The sequence below is a fragment of the Bombus flavifrons genome, chromosome 13, assembly GCF_040668555.2.
Source record: "Bombus flavifrons isolate JBK064 chromosome 13, iyBomFlav1_principal, whole genome shotgun sequence".
Classification (NCBI taxonomy): Eukaryota; Metazoa; Arthropoda; class Insecta; order Hymenoptera; family Apidae; genus Bombus; species Bombus flavifrons.
The window spans coordinates 5,152,465-5,166,141 of NC_138454.1; the positions used below are offsets into that span (position 1 = coordinate 5,152,465).

The 13,677-nt window shown below is 39.1% G+C and overlaps 1 protein-coding gene across 1 annotated transcript in view; it reads right to left on the minus strand.

The window, feature by feature from the left end:
* The window catches only part of LOC138186432 (nucleolar protein dao-5), a 58,722-nt gene that overhangs the window by 1,377 nt on the left and 43,668 nt on the right, over positions 1-13,677 (minus strand). Inside the window, exons 2-4 of the mRNA XM_069126321.1 lie at positions 6,365-6,705; positions 1,578-3,619; positions 17-969 (exon numbers count right to left, since the gene is read on the minus strand). Of these exons, the coding sequence (XP_068982422.1) occupies positions 17-969; positions 1,578-3,619; positions 6,365-6,705 (3,336 nt within the window). The remainder of the gene's footprint in view (positions 1-16; positions 970-1,577; positions 3,620-6,364; positions 6,706-13,677) is intronic.

The following is a 13,677-nucleotide window of genomic DNA, read 5'->3' on the forward strand; positions in this document are numbered from 1 at the left end:
GTAGCATCCAAGTCACCTTGGCACATTTGTTCTCTCTTTTTCGAGCAGGAATCTTCCAATGTACACTTGGTATCCTTCACAGCACTGCATTTTAGCTTGTCAGATGGTTTGCAAGGATCGCTCTTGGTGGAACAGCTGGGCCTGCTGGCTTTTTTGCAAGGATCATCCTTCTTCTCGGAGGCTGATCTTACTCTCTTGCAAGGATCCTCCACTTTCTTTACTTCTGGACCGCAGCTTGTCCTCTTTTTGCAAGGATCTTCTCTCTTCCCACAAGTAGTCCTCGTCTTCTTGCAAGGATCTTCTCTCTTCCCGCAAGTAGCTCTCACCTTCTTGCAAGGATCTTCCTTCTTCTTTTCACAGGTTCCTCTTGTTTTCTTGCAAGGATCCTCCTTCTTCTTTTCGCAAGTCCCCCTCACTCTTTTGCATGGATCCTCTTTTTTACATTTAGTGCTCTCTTTCTTGCAACTATCCACCTTTTTACATTTGACGTCAGCGTTCAGCTTGCACTTTGCAGACGGTCTCTTGCACTTGTCTTCGTCTTTGCCACCTGTCAGCTTGCACTTGGACGATGGCTTCTTGCATTTGTCGTCGCTTTTCGAACGAACCAACGGCGATTGCAGAAATTTGCATATAGACGGTGAAACGAACAAGCTCTGCTTCGCCTCTTTACTGTTTTTCATAGTGATCAGAGGGAAGGCGAAGGCTGGCAAAGAGGAATAGCGTTTCACGTTCTTCGGGACGTTCGTCGAATGATTTGAAAATGCCGACTGGGTGTAATTTCTCCTACCGGTGCATTTCGCCGATCTTCTGTCGCAGTCGCGATCGTTGCATTTCCTTCGACGTTTGCACGATGTATCTCTTTTCCTCGGCTTCGTGCAGATCGTACGACCCTCCTCTTGTCCGGAGCAGTCTCGTCGCTCTTCTCGCTCGCAGGATCTTCTTCGCCTCCTATCGCAACTTCGATCTCTCCTAAATGATAGCGTGTTTATTAGAACATTGCCAATAGCAATTAGTTATCGCTACGTATAAATCAACGTTAAAGTTAAATAACGACGTACGATAGATACCACCGTAGTTCGAGTATAAACGTACGTGAATATACAGACGTGAAATAAATAGAAGCATATTTACGTGATCGTGTATTTACATCAACTGAAGTGATTATTAAATGAAAAAAGAATTTAATTATTTTTAGTAACTTTTAGGAGAATCACACCATCGATATAATCTTTCTGACACTGCTAAACTCTATCGAGACACACGAAGAATCCATTTTAAATGGAGCTACGTATTCCATTCAAAATGATTCGCCTGTATCTTTTTCTCTTTAAACTTGAACGTACCACAGTGTTTGCTGTCATACTACTTCATTCGACGTTCAAAGAAAGATTCGTCTCTAAAGCGTTAATCGGGAACTAATTAAAATTTTCTTCCAATAAATGAAACAGTCGTACACGTTTACGCCAAGTTCTATCGCGTTTAAAAAGTCAAACCGAAAGATCGATTTACTTCCAGCGTTATCCAATGACAAAAGTGAAACTAAAGAAACGACAGAGTCAAAGATTGACATTATATACCTCCCTCTGCTGCATTTCCTCTCTGTTTGCCTCTTGCAATCGCGATCAGAAGGCCTGCTCCTCTCCAGAGTCGTGCAAAACTCTCTCGACTGTTCATCCTTCTCATTCGGCATACACGTGGGATCTTTCTTCACTTCGTATTTCTCTATCTGAGTAGCATTTTTAATCTTGTGTTTCGGGCATTGGAACCTGTTATAATCGCAATGAGTCGGCGTCTGCAACGCAGGACAGCAATAACGTTTGCAAATCTTTTTATCCTTTTTACTCCTCGGCCTCTCCTGCTCGCACTTTCTCGCTCTCGGGCATCTGGCGTCGTTATCGCGACATTTCCTCGCTGCATTCACGCTGGAAGTGGAAATATTCAGCGAGTTGTTCGAGTTGAACGCGCTTTTCGATCCGTTGCCAGTCCTCTTCGACACCGCCAGCTTCCTCGATAAACAAGAGGAATTCGAGGAAGATCTTCTGGTCGTAAACGGGGCAAACGAAGCCGGTGGTTTTCGAGAGCCTCCGTCGGAACTTCCGGCCATCGACGACCTATCGTTGCCGGAGGAATTCGTTCGCGAGTTCGATACGCTTCTACCTCCGTTTTGCTGCAATCTGACTTGAGTGGCGGCGCACGGTGACGACTTCACTCCCTGTCCCTCGTTTCGTCTGGTTAACTTCAACGGCGCGGTCGTGTTCTCTGGTATTCCAATTATCGACTCGAACGTACGGTTACCCTGGGTCTTCGACGGTTGCCTGTTCCAGCCGTGACTGGAACCTCCGTAAGCTCTTGGAGCAAAATAGGTAGACGTCCGTGACGCAGCTTGCTTCTTCTCCGACGTTTCTCCGGAATCTTTGGCGAATTCCGTCGGTTCAGTTCGTGACATCTCCGCGGAAGATTGAAAAGCACTCGTGTCATTCTCTGTTTCTCGAGCCTTCGCTTCACCTTCCATCGCATATCTTTCTTCTCCACGGTTTTCCATAGAGCGCCGCTCCAACGCGTTTCCGGTGACTTCCGAGTACCTCGGAGCCAACGGTTTCGAAAGGGAAGAAGCCTGTTTCTCCTCAGACGCGGCAGCTTTCTTTTCTTCATCGAGTTCCATCGAAGAAACATCTTTCGCGCTATCAGCCTCTTTCTCCGTTCGGTTTAATATCGGAGCAGGAGGTTTCTGGATTTTCTTTGGCGGTCGCGAGCAAAATCGAGCCACTGGCTGCGTCTGACACTTCGTCTGACTCGTTGCTGCTGACAGTTCCGACTTCAAAATCGGCAGATACTTTATCTCCTCTTTCTTCGGGCCAGCGCTTTGAAGCACGTGAGCCATCAACTTGCACGTTGAAGCTTCCTGACTGGAAACGTTCGCTGGTCTGTCCACGTCTGAAATATTCTTAGGCTCCAGGTTACTTTCCTTTTCGACGATATTAGCGTCTTTAGCGTCTACTTTCTTCACACGCTCTATCTTAGCCTTGTTCTCGATGGCTTTCGTCGTCAAAGACAACGTGTCATTTTCTTCGCTGTTTTCCATCCCCGAGCAGATGCTCTTCCGACGTGGTAGTATTCTACGATTTGACTGTTCGAGTTCGTGGTGTTCGTTTCGCGGTAGAATATCGCACTCGTAAGACTTTGCGCCAGGAACGAAGGCGAAGTCAACAGCCTGCTCGTTTCGAAGAGTCTTGTAACCTTTGAGTTTCCATTTCAGCGTCCTTGGCACAGGATTTCCATCCAGCAAAGACACCAAGTTGTCTTGTTTCATTAGACCCTGGATTTTTAAACATGTCATCGATGTTGCCTTCAGGTCCAGTTGAGAATCGTTGATGTATTTTGGCGTGAACGTTACGGTCGTGGTCATGGAATTCGGGGACACGGATTTCGAGACAGCATGCAGAGCATCGTTGGAGAATAAGGACGACGAGACGATGCTATTGGAAGGCAGACACTTCTTTTCGTCGCGACTGGCCGGCTCCTCTTTGCACGAGAAGTCGAAGAAATTCCAAAATCGACGAGACGACGATGTTGTGTGCACTTGCGACGACGACAGGTAATAACTTGGCACGAGATTTTTCTGTTTTGTTTCGAAAGAATAAAATTTCGCGTAAGATTACCTTCTATAACATCCAATGGATATTGCAATGATATTATCTTTTTTTGCATTTACGGGAAATTTGGACGTCGATGTCTGACAAGATGTGTACAAGATACAAAGGCTGTGTAGACTTAATTACGTATATTCTATAGTTTCTAGCTAGGTAAGTGGAGAGTCTAATCTAAAGAAATGATTTAATTCACCGAAATATACTTTCATCGAAATATAGACTTTCGTCTGACAGACTATTTTTATGGTTCACCGAGTACGTGAATCGATAGAAGCTTCTAGTTTATAATATTTATTGGAGCAAAATAATTTTCTATCCAAGCTCTTTTCGATCGTATTCACGAAAACGTGAATTCGCGTGTGATGACAATTTGCGTGTCGGTACCTGGAAACTTTTTGTGGGTAAAACGTGAGAAAGATCCTGCAACACGAATGTCCTGATTCCTTTCATTGTTGGACGATTCTTTAAATCATTGGGAACCGATACGATGGATTTTGATTGTTTCGATCGTAATCACTTAGAATTTTGAAACGTGTGATTATAATTTTACAAGGGATATTCCATTGCCGTTGACTCAGCGACGCGGCATTTTGAACGATTACTGAACGTGCATTTAATTAACAATGGGGGATCGGCTGATCCACGGTTACCGAAACATTCGCCAATCGATCCTCGATTTCTACCTATCGATATCAACGAACAAGCGTTCGACGAATTAAAATTATCATCTTCGACAAACTGTTATTGGCATTTCCATTAGACGCGAGTAATATCAATAATATCGTAAGAAATATATAAAATATGCAAAATTCGAGATCAGTTTCAAATCTAAGTTTAATATTCTAATATCGTCTAAATATTATTCATTCTAAAGAATCAGTATCATAATATTCTTCGGGTTATAAATATTCTCCGAGTACTATAAATATTTCTCTTCTAATTTTGATACTTTAGTCTAATTGAAATGTAGTTTGATATTAGTCGAGACTTTGTTTCGTATACAGGGTGGTTGGTAACTGGTGGTACAAGCGGAAAGGGGGAGATTCTACGCGAAAAAAGAAGCCGAAAATATAGAAAAAAAATTTTTCGTTTGAGGCTTTGTTTTCGAGAAAATCGACTTTGAATTCTCGCTCGGTACGCGTGCACTTTATCACGTCTCGTTATAACGGATCTCACTGTAGATCGTTGTCTCGATGGAAAAATAAAAAAAAATTTTTATTCTATACTTTCGACTCCTTTTTTCGCGTAGAATCACCCCCTTTCCGCTTGTACCACCAGTTACGAACCACCCTGTATATCGTAGAATATATTGTAAAGAAATTTCCGATGATACACGTATATTAAATTTTCATAAATCTACCGTGAAATTGTCAGAGCTTTGTTCGATCATTATCGTCAGACTACAATTATAAATATTTCTCTTTTAATTCTGACATTTTAGTCCAATTGAACTGTAGTTTGATTTTAGTCGAGACTTTGTTTCGTATACAGGGTGGTTGGTAACTGGTGGTACAAACGGAAAGGGAGTGATTCTACACGAAAAAAGAAGTCGAAAATATAGAATAAAAATTTTTTTTTTTTTTTTTTTTAATTTTTTTTTCTTAATTAATTTTCCATCGAGACAACGATCTACAGTGAGATCCGTTATAACGTACCGCACGCGTACCGAACGAAAATTCAAAGTCGATTTTCTCGAAAACAAAGCCTCAAACGAAAAATTTTTATTATATATTTTCGACTTCTTTTTTCGCATAGAATCACCCCCTTTCCGCTTGTACCACCAGTTACAAACCACCCTGTATATCGTAGAACCTATTTTAAAGAAATTTCCTATGATACACGTATATTAAATTTTCATAAATCTGCCGTAAAATTGTCAGAGCTCTGTCCGATCATTATCGTCAGATTACAATTATTTACGCAAGTTCACGCTCTTACAAACATCGACGAAGAAGTAGAACTCGGGTAGAGTTATGTTTTCCATCTTCTAAATATCCTGATACGTATTTTGCCTCTTTGATAAACGCAGTCTATTTATACTCACATACATATTTACGCTATTGCTAAATGCGTAAATACTCGCAGTTTAGCTGTTACACATCGTATTAGATATTTGCCTGAGGTTACACGAATTTACCTATTTTTCCAGGAAAATACAAAATTCCCGAAACTCTAAATTTAACGTTCGAGAAATCGTACGGCGATTTGACGTTAATTCGTAGAATTCAAAACTGACGATAACAAATTTATAATATTAGATTGTCCGGGAAGTGTCTTTCTTTTACAGACACGTCTTTTACAACGATGCATTTTTATACAAACATGAAACCTAATCTGTCGAACGTAGTGATCTTTATTTTGATAGAACAAAATGCATCATACGTAATTCGATACAATAATATAAAATGAAAAATGTTGTGCATCCATTATTCCTTATAAAACGAAAGAAACTTTTCGGACGACCTAATATAACAAATATTATAATATACAATATAAAAGTAGATAATAAGCTTCTTGCCTGATAAATAAATAAATTAGTATATTATAATAAATCATTATAAAGTATATTATAGTATATTGTAATAAGTAATTATAAATAAATAAATAAGTAAATGTCTAACAAATAGCAATGCAACGAATGTTCAAAATACCATCAATTTTATTTCACTTTATTTCTCACATTTGTGAAAGTAGCGTCGGAATGGAACTTATACTGCGAACGTGACCCTGCGTTTGCACCGAGTTGCTTTCTTCCCGCTGTTTCGTTTGCCTTTTGGATAAGCGAGTTTCAGTATTTGACCGCGAGGTTCAGCGTCCTCCGCCGGAAGTCGTCGAACATTTCCCGCCTGATCCTCGGTCGAGGTCGGTTGCAGCACACCCCGTAGACGAGCTTCGTTGCTGGCGGCGTCCGAGTCATCCGGCTCAGGACCCTCGTTCGAGGATCCCGCGGCATGAGAACTTCCACCCAGCTGGCCTCGCCTTTCACTTGTGTCCAGTGATCGAAGATCGATCGAAACGGTTCCCATATTTTCTCGTTCGAGTTCGTGATAAACGCCTTTCAACAGAACGATCAATGTTTTAGTATTTTATTTACATTCCTATTTCTATCGCCTCCTCTACCCCTCCTTTTTCTTTTTTTTTTTTTTTTTTTTTGGAAGATGCTGCTGCTTCACAAAAAAATAGTATCTTACTTTTGCTAAAGTTGGTTGTATCTCGTTCGAGCGACAAGGAAATATCGTGGCAGAGAATAAAATCGTAGGCTAATTAGCTGTAATGCTATATGGCAGGTGTAAAATGAAATTCAAATTTTCAACACCTTCCACGATCGCAGAAGCTGGGGAGTAGAGACGAGAAAGACGCGTTAATAGACGGATAGAAAATATTGCAGGCAGTTAAAATAATATATGCACGCAAGAAATTTTCCACTGTTTTATCGTTCAAGGCTGATGTATCCCGGAAATGAGAATCGAGGAAAAAGTATATGACACTGGCCGGCTGTTATTGCTTGCAAATTAAATTTGACTTTTTGCCGGAACGAAGCGGCGCGGCCAAGTACAAGTAGTTTAAATAGACGTACTGAAAAAGTGTATTAATTTCGAGCGTTTCACTCAACTAAGGTTAAGAAATTTCATTTCTCAGAAATGTCGAGTAGAGGTTCGCTGTGAACTTTTCCGCTAGATGTACCTTCCTCTTTCCGTTTTATATGAAAAAATAGACAAGTTTCGTGGTCGAATGTGCAACAACGAAATGGAAGAATTACGATACCCGCGAGGAAGTCTTAAAAATCGGCGTCAAGGATTGTCTGGTGAACGTCTTGATTTCGTTCATGTCCAACGTTTACGAAATGTTACAACATCGCATGTATTCTTCCCGAGTGTCTAATACTTTTCAATTTTTTGTACCAGCGAAAAGGAATTTTTAATTCCACGACATTGTCTCGTCCTCGAGCGAACGACGAATTTTTCACGTACACAGTGAAGTGGTTCTCGGCAAACGAAGAATAATTTGTTTCATCTGTTTACCGTAAAGTTGGCCAAATAACATGTTCCTTCTCTCTGAGTAACTTGTCTAATTTCTACGAGATTAAACGTCAACTTTCCTACCACTTTTTCCTACTTTAAAGATAACATCGAACATATACGTCGAAGCAGCAAAAGACCGAAGAATATCGAGATATAATTCGTCTCGACAGCTATAGCTTTAGCCCCTAGAAAATATCTATATTTGATATTTAACCTACACCTAACAGGTTCCTTCCACGTTTTCGCGTAATATCAAATTATATCGAAATTACAAAAATTGTATTTATTGGGTTGGCAACTAAGTAATTGCGGATTTTGCCATTAGGTGATATTGACAAAATCCGCAATCACTTAGTTGTCAAGTATACAATTTCGTAAACGTTGCACATGAACGAAACTAGGACGTTCACCAGGCAATCTTTGACGCCGATTTTTAGCACTTCCTCGCGGGTATCGTAATTCTTCGATTTCGTTGTTGCACGTTCGACCACGAAACTTGTCTATTTTTCCGTATGAGATATTGCGCTGGCAACTAAGTGATTGCGGATTTTTGTCATCAGATGGTATCGACAAAATCTCATACAAGGTGAGATCAAGATAAAAAATTAACAGAATGCCCGCCTTTTAACATTACCACCTAATGACAAAATCCGCAGTCACTTAGTTGTCAGCCCAATATCTCATACAAAGTGACGTCAAGATAAAAAATTAACAGAATGCACGTTCGCTTTACTTCTCTATAATTCTTCATCGTTCAGACTATTCTACTCTATTAGGTTGGTAACCAATGACAAAATCCGCAATCACTTAGTTGCCAACCCATTATCTCATACAAAGTGACGTCAAGATAAAAAATTAAAAGAATTCACGTTCGCTTTACTTCTTCATAATTCTTCATCGTTCAGACTATTCTATCCTATTGGGTTGGCAACTAAGTGATTGCGGATTTTGTCATTAGGTAGTATTGATAAAGTCCGCAATCACTTAGTTGCCAACCCAATATCTCATACAAAGTGACGTCAAGATAAAAAATTAAAAGAATTCACGTTCGCTTTACTTCTTCATAATTCTTCATCGTTCAGACTATTCTATCCTATTGGGTTGGCAACTAAGTGATTGCGGATTTTGTCATTAGGTAGTATTGATAAAGTCCGCAATCACTTAGTTGCCAACCCAATATCTCATACAAAGTGACGTCAAGATAAAAAATTAAAAGAATTCACGTTCGCTTTACTTCTTCATAATTCTTCATCGTTCAGACTATTCTATCCTATTGGGTTGGCAACTAAGTGATTGCGGATTTTGTCATTAGGTAGTATTGATAAAGTCCGCAATCACTTAGTTGCCAACCCAATATCTCATACAAAGTGACGTCAAGATAAAAAATTAAAAGAATTCACGTTCGCTTTACTTCTTCATAATTCTTCATCGTTCAGACTATTCTATCCTATTGGGTTGGCAACTAAGTGATTGCGGATTTTGTCATTAGGTAGTATTGATAAAGTCCGCAATCACTTAGTTGCCAACCCAATATCTCATACAAAGTGACGTCAAGATAAAAAATCAACAGAATGCACGTTCGCTTTACTTCTTCATAATTCTTCATCGTTCAGACTACTCTATTCTGTTGGGTTGATTTTGTCATTACCACCTAATGACAAAATCCACAATCACTCAGTTGCCAACCCAATATCTCATACAAAGTGACGTCAAGATAAAAAATCAACAGAATGCACGTTCGTTTTACTTCTTCATAATTCTTCATCGTTCAGACTATTCTATCCTATTGGGTTGGTAACTAAGTGATTGCGGATTTTGTCATTAGGTAGTATTGATAAAATCCGCAATCACTTAGTTGCCAACCCATTATCTCATACAAAGTGACGTCAAGATAAAAAATCAACAGAATGCACGTTCGCTTTACTTCTACAGAATTCTTCATCGTTCAGACTATTCTACTCTATTAGGTTGGTAACTAATGACAAAATCCGCAATCACTTAGTTGCCCATCCAATATTCTACGCAAAGAACGCTAAAACGATGAGGCACGGTGTAGGAAATTCGTAACGTCCAGTGGAAATAAGGCGACAGAATTATATCGTTGCGTTTTATACTCTCGGTTATGTAAATCGAAGGGTTGAGAGTTCAGAGTCGTGCGCAAGCGATTCTCTTAATTCCTTTTCCGCCTACTTTTAATTGATTCAATTAGAAGAGCAAATACACGATTAAACAAAGCCCCGGATACTTTTGAAATGCCGTGAAACGCAACACTTCGGTAACGTTTCCCCCGGCAGTACTTGGAGAACCAGCCATCGGCAAGTTTTACTCATTAAGTAAGGCATTATCATGGCCGCAACGTCTGAAGCAACGTTCTGCAACGATATGCAATCAAGTGCACAGACGAGCGGCTCACTTAAATTACTGCTGCAGAGTTATCGAACGTAGGACGAGAACTTGGCTCGTTAACGCGGTGGCCTCGGAATCACACGGGCCAACTTTCAAATTCACAGATACCGATATGCGTCGATTTTCCAATCGGTTAATGACCGCGCGCGGAAACACCAGATTTTTTTTGTTTCCTGGGATTTTTAATTGACGCGAAACTATATTTTTCCACAGCGAATAAAATTCGACTGGTAATGAATCATCCGATATATCTTGCGAAACGTTCCCATCTCTCTTTCGAATCTTTCAAAATCCAAAATCCGGTGATTATTAGAGTTCAGAGAGAGTAATTTTTACAGAGCCGAAGAACAGAGTGGTCGTGGAATGCCAAGAAACAAGTTACCTTCGAGGAGGAAAGAAAACTTACGCGTTCATATAGTGGAAATTCATGTAAAAGAAAAGCGTATGAATAGAAAACACTGCGCGTGTCACGTCTTAATCGTGAAGAAAGTACAATGTTTCGCTTTAATTTAGACAGATCGTTTGACAGTTGATTTAGAAAAGTGGAAAGATAATTAACTAACAATTTATTGCTACTTTTTTTCTTTTTTCTCCTTTTCTTACAGCTTTCTATAGAGACGACGTTGCGATACCATATAATTAGCATTATTAGCATTATTATTCTAATATTTGGAAAGAGAAATTCCACTTAATTCCACGGAGTATTCTAATCGATGTGTAGAAGATTTCCCAATAAGAAGAGAAGATTTTTCAATTTTTACCACTTGCAGCGTGTTTTCTACGAGTACTGCAAAGTTGCTCGAAGAGAGAAATTCGAATGCTATTTCAATTTGCCAATCAGGTAGACGCAATTAACTGGACACAATGAAAGTAGATATCAGGATCGAGGGAACGTAAAGAACGAGATTAATTAGCTTGAGTCGAATATTAGTTTGAGAATTCTGTAAGGAAGCTGAAAAAGTAGCTCATCCAGCATTCTTCGTGCTGTTCTTGTGAAAATGAGTAATCGTAGCAGCTATTCAGACGATAATCCGAGTAACGACAAATATAATCGCATGAAACTTGCATCGTATTTTCTCCACGCATGACCAAATATTTGTGACAAATTTTAAGTCGCTCGATTTATAATAATCTACTACTTTTTATTGTAAAAACTCGCTCAGAAATACAAGAAATATTGTCTTGAATTTATTTATTTCATTTGAACGATCGCTAAGACATTGCTAAGATATATTGGACAACAGAATTTCTGAGGATCAATTTATTTCGTTGATGGATCGGTGTCGCAAGAAGATGAAGATTAAACGTAACATATAATTCGACCATCGCCACTGTTCCATTTTTCTACTCACTTTTCTCAACTTTCCCATCGCGTTTCGGATAAATCTCTTGGTAAGATCTTTCCTCTCTCAAGATACGCTGTGGGAATTTTTCGTCTGCAAGAAAGTCGAAAAATGGCCATTTTTTTACATTCTTCTCTCACATTGGAAAAGTGGTTGTTCCATTGTACGAAAATTCCATGATTCACGCAGCTTCGTTTTTCTATTATTCTATTGGCAATTAAGTGATCGCGGATTCTGTGATTAGAAGGTATTGACAGAATCCGTAATTACTTAGTTGCCAGCCCAATAGTCCAAAAGTTTAAAATTAAACTTCCTTCGATTTATTACCGATTTATGTCACCTAACTATATTAATTTATGTGTCTTATCTTCTTATTTTCTACGTTTTATTTTTACATTTCTTTGCTTTGTTTACACAACTTTATTTACGTACTCATATACAGGGTAACGTGTACAAGCAGACACGAGGTGACTCCTCGTGAAAGAATAAGAACAAAATATGGAATACAAAGTATTCGTTTGGAAGTAACGAACATTTTTCGTTTAAGGTTTAGTTTGCGAGAAAATCGAGTTTGATAATTTATCAAGTATATTTGAACGCGGTTAATTCCGGACCAGACAGCAGCACTAAATAATCGACAGGAGGTCGTTCTATTGTGTTGGCAACTAAGTGATTGCGGCTTTTGTCATTACAACCTAATGGCAAAATCCGCAGTCACTTAGTTGCCAACCCAATACATGTGAAACTAAGTCAAAAGTGCGGAATAAAATTTCTTCTCAAGACGCTTTGTTAATTGCTTGTAAAATAAATTTGCAAATTTATCACACACATGTAAACACCAGATCGATTCTCAACTAAACATGTTCGAACTGTATTTTCTCGAAAATAAAGCCTTGAACGGACAAATTTTATTTCACATCTTTTTACTTACAAACGCTTCGGCAGTAACATCATACCGATTGTTTGTTGATACTCAGTCGGTAATTAGCCACGTTCAAGTATAGCCGATAAATTTTCAAACTCGATTTCCCCAAAAACTAAAACCTAGATCAACAAACTTTATCGCATATTTTGTTCTTATTTTTCCATATTTATTTATATATTTATATATATATATATATATATATATATATATATATATATATATAAAAGAAGTGGCGTAAAATTTTCCAGGGCGAAACGAGGTCGCGGATGGAAGAAACTTAAAAAGCGATGTAAAAGGACTTACATATTATAAAAGACGTTCTTCATGCTATGTCGAATAAATTGGACATGGGTGGAAGTAAAAGAAAAGGAAATATTGGATAGCTTAATGATTTCTTTCGCTCGAAATACCTCTGCTACGAATAATAAAACGTTGGGACGTGGGGAGACCGAGTTCCATTGGAGCATGCTCCGTACCGGAAACAAACGTCAACGGCGAACAGATCGATGATTCGCGTCCATGGAAACGGCGGATGGACCAATGCGAGGCTATTCTCCTTTCCGGACAGGCGCATCTGCCTTTTCCCTCTCGTCTCTTGCTACCCTACTGAAAGAAAAACGCGGTTTCTTCTACCAACGAGAATCAAGTGATATTTATCTGGATGCACCGTGGCGAAACGAGCAACGTTTCCTGCGTAATGATAACATCGAACACCTCTTAACAAATTTTCCATCCAATAGAATTTCCATAAATCGGAACTTTTATAAATCCTAAATTACCTATTTACTATCAATTCGGTATATCACGATCGAGATAAATGTATTATTAGGTGAGGTGGCAAACGTGCGAAATAAACGAGGAAAATCGAGTTTCTTTAGGAAATTCAAAAACAACCAGCGGAAGTACGGGCTTCTTACGAATTCCAAGAATTTTAATTCGACCATTCTAGAAACGAAAATTTCCAAGAAACCTTGGAAATGCTTAGAATCGAAATATTGGCTGGAAAAATTCCCTTTGAAAACGATCGATCAAATTTAAATCGCCCAATTCCCAAGATAAAAGCAGTCCCAAGTTATTGATTTTCGAAAAACAAATGCAAACGCTACGCGTTATTATCGAATAAAAGTAAATTTCCCCGAATTTATTTATCTAATTAAGTTAAAAAAAAAATCTTTCGCCTTGAAACATCTGATATGTCGCTGATGAAATTCTCATAGTTTTATCGCGTAATCAATTCGATTATTTTTGAGAGGAAACGTTTCGCAATCTCTGGCGAGTTCCGGGCGAAATCTCGAGAGGGAAGAACGCGTTTTCCCGTGTTGGGTGCGCGG